General features: G+C 48.5%; 1 protein-coding gene across 1 annotated transcript in view; it reads right to left on the bottom strand.

Annotated features, from left to right (window-relative positions):
- Positions 1–9,129, bottom strand: part of LOC306923229 (leucine-rich repeat serine/threonine-protein kinase 2-like) — a gene marked incomplete at its 3' end in the record, with an annotated part of 52,331 nt that overhangs the window by 22,308 nt on the left and 20,894 nt on the right. Inside the window, exon 4 of the mRNA XM_079501261.1 lies at positions 3,777–3,865. Within this exon, the coding sequence (XP_079357387.1) occupies positions 3,777–3,865 (89 nt within the window). The remainder of the gene's footprint in view (positions 1–3,776; positions 3,866–9,129) is intronic.

Here is a 9,129-nt window from a genome sequence, read left to right as displayed (position 1 = left end):
ATATTTTGGACCAAACAAATAATTACAAAAAGTGTTGTAACCTGCCGTTTTTTTTTTGGCCCAAAACATTGTGTTTATTGTCATGATTTGTCACGACAAGGGGTCTTTTCCGGGTCTCTCGAGGGGGCGGGGCTGCGACGCTCTATTGGACCGTGAACTTTGACCTCCAGGACAGTGTGATTGGACCGTGACCTTTCAGTCAGAAACAGGGAAGCTCCTTCGTGCAATAAAAAAGCAGGCCTGCATAAAACAAAGTGTTTTGTAGCCATTTACAAATCCAGAAATGATAGCAGAGACAGTATTTAGAATGTAATTCTATTTTCAAATGGTGTATTGGTGATTTGGTGTATTGGTGTATTGGTGTATTGGTGTATTGGTGTATTGGTGATTTGGTGGTGCTTCTTAAACAAAAATAGTATCTCATACCAACTGGCTTGTAGGACAGTGGGTCCCAAAGTGGGGTCCTTGAGGGAGTTACAGGGGGTCCTCAGCTAAATGATAGTTAGGAACCAAATGGACCCTTATGGGTCTGAAACTCTTGAGAGTCCCTGTACATTTGTACACTCTCTACCGTCTCTATTCATATATACTCTAAGGGTTGTCCAGAACCGTCTCTATTCATATATACTCTAAGGGTTGTCCGGAACCGTCTCTATTCATATATACTCTAAGGGTTGTCCGGAACCGTCTCTATTCATATATACTCTAAGGGTTGTCCGGAACCGTCTCTATTCATATATACTCTAAGGGTTGTCCGGAACCGTCTCTATTCATATATACTCTAAGGGTTGTCCGGAACCGTCTCTATTCATATATACTCTAAGGGTTGTCCGGAACCGTCTCTATTCATATATACTCTAAGGGTTGTCCGGAACCGTCTCTATTCATATATACTCTAAGGGTTGTCCGGAACCGTCTCTATTCATATATACTCTAAGGGTTGTCCGGAACCGTCTCTATTCATATATACTCTAAGGGTTGTCCGGAACCGTCTCTATTCATATATACTCTAAGGGTTGTCCGGAACCGTCTCTATTCATATATACTCTAAGGGTTGTCCGGAACCGTCTCTATTCATATATACTCTAAGGGTTGTCCGGAACCGTCTCTATTCATATATACTCTAAGGGTTGTCCGGAACCGTCTCTATTCATATATACTCTAAGGGTTGTCCGGAACCGTCTCTATTCATATATACTCTAAGGGTTGTCCAGAACCGTCTCTATTCATATATACTCTAAGGGTTGTCCAGAACCGTCTCTATTCATATATACTCTAAGGGTTGTCCAGAACCGTCTCTATTCATATATACTCTAAGGGTTGTCCAGAACCGTCTCTATTCATATATACTCTAAGGGTTGTCCAGAACCGTCTCTATTCATATATACTCTGAGGGTTGTCCAGAACCGTCTCTATTCATATATACTCTAAGGGTTGTCCAGAACCGTCTCTATTCATATATACTCTAAGGGTTGTCCAGAACCGTCTCTATTCATATATACTCTAAGGGACAAACTGATAAATGAACCTGAACCTGAAGCTCTTCATCCTAAACCTCGTAAACATGGGGAACAAAAGGCTCCTCATGGTCCCTCCCGGGGCTGGGAAGGAAGGAGCTGGCTCACAGATGATGTGTCCTCCCACTGTCCGGACGGTACTGTACTTCTACTGTACTTCCATGGACTATAACAACGGCGGGAAGGACACCATGTGACCAGCCGAGAGGCCTTAATTGAATCTCCTGCATTCTCAGCCACTCCACATCAAACTGCGTATGATGTGTTGTACTGCTGGCGGGGGTTGAGTTAATAGCCAAAGTATATTATAGGGTGGTTAAATGCTATATTGCTATATTATGTAATATTTCTGGTATAGACACAGTACCAGCAGAACCAGGGCCCTGGTATAGACACAGTACCAGCAGAACCAGGGCCCTGGTATAGACACAGTACCAGCAGAACCAGGGCCCTGGTATAGACACAGTACCAGGGCCCTGGTATAAACACAGTACCAGCAGAACCAGGGCCCTGGTATAGACACAGTACCAGGGCCCTGGTATAGACACAGTACCAGCAGAACCAGGGCCCTGGTATAGACACAGTACCAGCAGAGCCAGGGCCCTTGTATAGATTACCTGAGGTCAGCAGCAGAGCCAGGGCTCTGGTATAGATTACCTGAGGTCAGCAGCAGAGCCAGGGCCCTTGTATAGATTACCTGAGGTCAGCAGCAGAGCCAGGGCCCTGGTATAGATTACCTGAGGTCAGCAGCAGAGCCAGGGCCCTGGTATAGATTACCTGAGGTCAGCAGCAGAGCCAGGGCCCTGGTATAGATTACCTGAGGTCAGCAGCAGAGCCAGGGCCCTGGTATAGATTACCTGAGGTCAGCAGCAGAGCCAGGGCCCTGGTATAGATTACCTGAGGTCAGCAGCAGAGCCAGGGCCCTGGTATAGATTACCTGAGGTCAGCAGCAGAGCCAGGGCCCTGGTATAGATTACCTGAGGTCAGCAGCAGAGCCAGGGCCCTGGTATAGATTACCTGAGGTCAGCAGCAGAGCCAGGGCCCTGGTATAGATTACCTGAGGTCAGCAGCAGAGCCAGGGCCCTGGTATAGATTACCTGAGGTCAGCAGCAGAGCCAGGGCCCTGGTATAGATTACCTGAGGTCAGCAGCAGAGCCAGGGCCCTGGTATAGATTACCTGAGGTCAGCAGCAGAGCCAGGGCTCTGGTATAGATTACCTGAGGTCAGCAGCAGAGCCAGGGCCCTGGTATAGATTACCTGAGGTCAGCAGCAGAGCCAGGGCTCTGGTATAGATTACCTGAGGTCAGCAGCAGAGCCAGGGCCCTGGTATAGATTACCTGAGGTCAGCAGCAGAGCCAGGGCCCTGGTATAGATTACCTGAGGTCAGCAGCAGAGCCAGGGCTCTGGTATAGATTACCTGAGGTCAGCAGCAGAGCCAGGGCCCTGGTATAGATTACCTGAGGTCAGCAGCAGAACCAGGGCCCTGGTATAGACAGTACCTGAGGTCAGCAGCAGAGCCAGGGCCCTGGTATAGATTACCTGAGGTCAGCAGCAGAGCCAGGGCCCTGGTATAGATTACCTGAGGTCAGCAGCAGAGCCAGGGCTCTGGTATAGATTACCTGAGGTCAGCAGCAGAGCCAGGGCCCTGGTATAGATTACCTGAGGTCAGCAGCAGAGCCAGGGCCCTGGTATAGATTACCTGAGGTCAGCAGCAGAGCCAGGGCTCTGGTATAGATTACCTGAGGTCAGCAGCAGAGCCAGGGCCCTGGTATAGATTACCTGAGGTCAGCAGCAGAGCCAGGGCTCTGGTATAGATTACCTGAGGTCAGCAGCAGAGCCAGGGCCCTGGTATAGATTACCTGAGGTCAGCAGCAGAGCCAGGGCCCTGGTATAGATTACCTGAGGTCAGCAGCAGAGCCAGGGCCCTGGTATAGATTACCTGAGGTCAGCAGCAGAGCCAGGGCCCTGGTATAGATTACCTGAGGTCAGCAGCAGAGCCAGGGCCCTGGTATAGATTACCTGAGGTCAGCAGCAGAGCCAGGGCCCTGGTATAGATTACCTGAGGTCAGCAGCAGAGCCAGGGCCCTGGTATAGATTACCTGAGGTCAGCAGCAGAGCCAGGGCCCTGGTATAGATTACCTGAGGTCAGCAGCAGAGCCAGGGCCCTGGTATAGATTACCTGAGGTCAGCAGCAGAGCCAGGGCCCTGGTATAGATTACCTGAGGTCAGCAGCAGAGCCAGGGCCCTGGTATAGATTACCTGAGGTCAGCAGCAGAGCCAGGGCTCTCAGTCCTACCATGGTGACCTTGCAGTCTGCGCTGTATTGGGCCAACACTTTCAGGATCTGTCTGAACACAATAACAGGAGGACAGAGATTAAAATAGGGTGCGTTCTGCATCCCAAAATAGTTAGAAACTAGAAACTAGACTAAAATGTCAGGAAGGGACTAGTGGTCAAGAGATCCAGTATGAGTCATTTTACATTTGGCTGCATGCTGAAAATACAGGGCCGGATCTACCATATGGGCACTTTGGGCACGTGCCCAGGGGCCCTTGGGCACCAGGGGCCCCTAAAAACAAAACAAAAACAAAAACTTTATTTTTTTACAGAAAATGTCCCTGCTAATCCGAATGAAATAAATGGTGTCTAAAAAGATTAGTGTTTTATTGTTGGTGAGAAGGGCAGCTGAAAAGTGCAATTGTGTGTAAAGCAGCAACAATGCGCTAGATTGGCTGTCACTCTGGGGGGGGGGGGGGGGGGGGGTTTAGGCGACCGCAAATAGGCCACTATAACGGCATAAAACTGGCTCAAAACGGCTCCAAAACAGCAAAAAATGTTGCACGCGTGAAGGGGGGCCCTTCGAGCTTCAGTGCCCAGGGGCCCTCAGAGGTGTTATTCCAGGCCCTGTGAAAATAGCAGATCTACAAGCTCCTTGTAGATCTTGTAGACCTTCTATTTTGACCTTCTAGACCTTCTAAGTGTAAAATCAGTCATTACGACGGAATCAAAGGCCCAGCAAAACACATTTTAGTCGACTAAATCAACTGTAGATTTAAAATCGTATGACATTTAGTCGACTAAAACTAGACTAACACTAAAACATTCCAGGTGAAATGTGACTTGACTCCTTGGTAATAATAAGGACCCAATGCTGTGATAACTTTAATATTATTTATTAGACGTTTCTTGGTTAAATATTTCTAAAAACCCACAGAAGGTTCTTAAAGGGACATTTCACATCTGGAAGAAACCGCAGTTGCTCAATGTTAATAGTATTAGTATTAGATAACAGTAGCACAATGAGGAATGTGCCCCCTATGGACAGAAATATAATGACATCTGTGTGTCTGACTGGGCTGCTGAATTCCTACAATGCCCACAATGCTGTGTTGCACTGCCCCTCCTTGTGGAGAGTGTGTGGAGGCGTGAACTTGTAGTCCAGGAAGGAAGTGAGACCACATTTATGGCTATGGCCAGCATAGATATTATAAGAAATAGATGCCTCATTTGCCGCTGCAGTTCATTGGAGCGACGTGTATCCCAATGAAGGCGGAAGTGCAGTGCTGAAGGCTTTTTTTTTTTTTTTTAACAAATCTTTATAACATGACAATATACATTACAATACAAAACAAGACAAACAAACAAACACAAACAACAAAGTTATTAACAATACAACATCAGAACCAGGGGGGATTAGATTACTAACAGAAAACATTAAAGAGTGAACACAAAGCAACAGTTCTCCGCAGCTTTCTTATTTAGAAGGCATTTGCTGAAGGCGACTGCGTCGCTGCCCAAGTGACGTCACTCATGTGACTCCTCCATGTCTCTCGCTGTCACTCAAGTGACTACTGGCCAATCATAGCGCGTCTTTTCCGGGACTTATGTTACGCACGCGGAAGCTTGACAAGCTTCCGCTAATGCTTTGCAAGGAATGTCGGGAAAATTGTGCCTTCAATGGTGACACGCGCCTCAGAGCCGGAAAGGGCGTCTACGTATGTCTATGATGGCCAGAACAATAATGAAGTCTGTGTGTCTGACTAAAGGGTTTGGCTGGGTTGCTGAATTCCTACAATGCCCATAATGCTTTGCTGCAGTTTGTGTGTTTGACTAGAGTTTTTGACTGGATTGCTGAATTCCTACAATGCCCATAATGCTTTGCTGCAGTCTAGTGTGTTTGACTAGACTTTGACTGGATTGCTGAATTCCTACAATGCCCATAATGCTTTGCTGCACTGCCCCTCATTGTGGAGAGGGGGGGGGGGGGGGGAGGCCACGTGGAGATGTGAACTTGTAGTGTAGACAGGTTTTTGGTCACGGACCTGGCGTCGACTAAAATATCTAAAAACACATATTACACACATTATCCCATTCTGGACGGGAACCCCTTTTGGTGTTTTAAGCATTATGTTATACTTTAGATATTGGAAAATAGCAGATCTACAAGTTCATAACGCGGCCACGCTATGAACTTGCCACGCTATGAACTTGTGCCACGCTATGAACTTGTAGGTCTGCTATTTTTGAAAAATCGTGAAAATGTGCCTCAAATCTTTGAATATATATTCTTTCAGAGTGAACATGTTTAACTCAAATCTTTGCTTCTGGGGGGTCCCTGGAACCACATATTTTCAGATGGGGGTTGGTGGCCAATTTCATAACATTTTTGGGGTCCTTGACATGAAATATTGAGCACCACTGATACAGAAACATAAGGTTTTTCAGAAACCTGTCAGGATTTAGAAAGCATTTGTAGAATGGGTTAAAATAAAATCTGGTTGCCAAAGTGGTGAAGTGGCTGTTGAACTACTTTCACTACTTTCACTTTCAGCTAATGACTATGAATGGTGTTCTCTGAGTCTTATCTTACATGTTGCGTTCTTATCTGTTCTTTTTATTCCGTATCACTGCTGTAAACTGCTGTAAAATGCTGTAAACTGCTGTAAACTGCTGTAAACTGAAAGTCCACAGTCAAGGTCTCCCAGGCACCTCACGGTATCCACAAAGCACCAACCAATTCAACATCCCAAATATCTCCTTAGAGGTTTTACTGTGCTATGTTGATATGCCAAGTATGGCAAGAATGGCACAATGATGACAATTATCTTCAGACTTTAGACTGTACTGTACCACAAGGGGGGGGGGATTCCTTTACTGTACCACAAGGGGGGGGGGGGGGGGGGGGGGGATTCCTTTACTGTACCACAAGGGGGGGGATTCCTTTACTGTACCACAAGGGGGGGGGGATTCCTTTACTGTACCACAAGGGGGGGGGGATTCCTTTACTGTACCACAGGGGGGGGATTCCTTTTAGCGATACTAACAGACAGACAGCAGTTCAAACTCAGGGCAGGCCAGTTCTGACTCAGTTCTGCCAGTTCAAACTCAGGCCAGTTCTGCAGACCAGATTCCCAAGGATTCCCATACACTAGGCCCTTTCCCCATACACTAGGCCCTTTCCCATACACTAGGCCCTCTCCCATACACTAGGCCCTTTCCCCATACACTAGGCCCTTTCCCATACACTAGGCCCTTTCCCATACACTAGGCCCTTTCCCAAAAACTAGGCCCTTTCCCATACACTAGGCCCTTTCCCATACACTAGGCCCTTTCCCATACACTAGGCCCTTTCCCATACACTAGGCCCTCTCCCATACACTAGGCCCTTTCCCATACACTAGGCCCTTTCCCATACACTAGGCCCTTTCCCATACACTAGGCCCTTTCCCATACACTAGGCCCTTTCCCCATACACTAGGCCCTTTCCCCATACACTAGGCCCTTTCCCATACACTAGGCCCTTTCCCATACACTAGGCCCTTTCCCATACACTAGGCCCTTTCCCATACACTAGGCCCTCTTTCCAATACACTAGGCCCTTTCCCATACACTAGGCCCTTTCCCATACACTAGGCCCTTTCCCATACACTAGGCCCTCTCCCATACACTAGGCCCTCTCCCATACACTAGGCCCTTTCCCATACACTAGGCCCTTTCCCATACACTAGGCCCTTTCCCATACACTAGGCCCTCTCCCATACACTAGGCCCTTTCCCATACACTAGGCCCTTTCCCATACACTAGGCCCTTTCCCATACACTAGGCCCTTTCCCATACACTAGGCCCTTTCTTTCCCATACACTAGGCCCTTTCCCATACACTAGGCCCTTTCCCATACACTAGGCCCTTTCCCATACACTAGGCCCTTTCCCATACACTAGGCCCTTTCCCATACACTAGGCCCTCTCCCATACACTAGGCCCTTTCCCATACACTAGGCCCTTTCCCATACACTAGGCCCTTTCCCATACACTAGGCCCTTTCCCCATACACTAGGCCCTTTCCCATACACTAGGCCCTTTCCCATACACTAGGCCCTTTCCCATACACTAGGCCCTTTCCCATACACTAGGCCCTTTCCCATACACTAGGCCCTTTCCCATACACTAGGCCCTTTCCCATACACTAGGCCCTTTCCCATACACTAGGCCCTTTCCCCATACACTAGGCCCTTTCCCATACACTAGGCCCTTTCCCATACACTAGGCCCTTTCCCATACACTAGGCCCTTTCCCATACACTAGGCCCTTTCCCATACACTAGGCCTTTCCCCATACACTAGGCCCTTTCCCATACACTAGGCCCTTTCCCATACACTAGGCCCTTTCCCATACACTAGGCCCTTTCCCATACACTAGGCCCTTTCCCATACACTAGGCCCTTTCCCATACACTAGGCCCTTTCCCATACACTAGGCCCTTTCCCATACACTAGGCCCTTTCCCATACACTAGGCCCTTTCCCCATACACTAGGCCCTTTCCCATACACTAGGCCCTTTCCCATACACTAGGCCCTTTCCCATACACTAGGCCCTTTCCCATACACTAGGCCCTTTCCCATACACTAGGCCCTTTCCCATACACTAGGCCCTTTCCCATACACTAGGCCCTTTCCCATACACTAGGCCCTTTCCCCATACACTAGGCCCTTTCCCATACACTAGGCCCTTTCCCATACACTAGGCCCTTTCCCATACACTAGGCCCTTTCCCATACACTAGGCCCTTTCCCATACACTAGGCCTTTCCCCATACACTAGGCCCTTTCCCATACACTAGGCCCTTTCCCATACACTAGGCCCTTTCCCATACACTAGGCCCTTTCCCATACACTAGGCCCTTTCCCATACACTAGGCCCTTTCCCATACACTAGGCCCTTTCCCATACACTAGGCCCTTTCCCATACACTAGGCCCTTTCCCATACACTAGGCCCTTTCCCATACACTAGGCCCTTTCTTTCCCATACACTAGGCCCTTTCCCATACACTAGGCCCTTTCCCATACACTAGGCCCTTTCCCATACACTAGGCCCTTTCCCATACACTAGGCCCTCTCCCATACACTAGGCCCTTTCCCATACACTAGGCCCTTTCCCATACACTAGGCCCTTTCCCATACACTAGGCCCTTTCCCCATACACTAGGCCCTTTCCCATACACTAGGCCCTTTCCCATACACTAGGCCCTTTCCCATACACTAGGCCCTTTCCCATACACTAGGCCCTTTCCCATACACTAGGCCCTTTCCCATACACTAGGCCCTTTCCCATAC

The sequence above is a fragment of the Electrona antarctica genome (assembly GCF_951216825.1).
Source record: "Electrona antarctica genome assembly, chromosome: 5".
In the NCBI taxonomy this organism is placed as follows: domain Eukaryota; kingdom Metazoa; phylum Chordata; class Actinopteri; order Myctophiformes; family Myctophidae; genus Electrona; species Electrona antarctica.
Note: the sequence above shows the minus strand (reverse complement) of the source record. Positions and strands in the feature narration are given on the sequence as shown.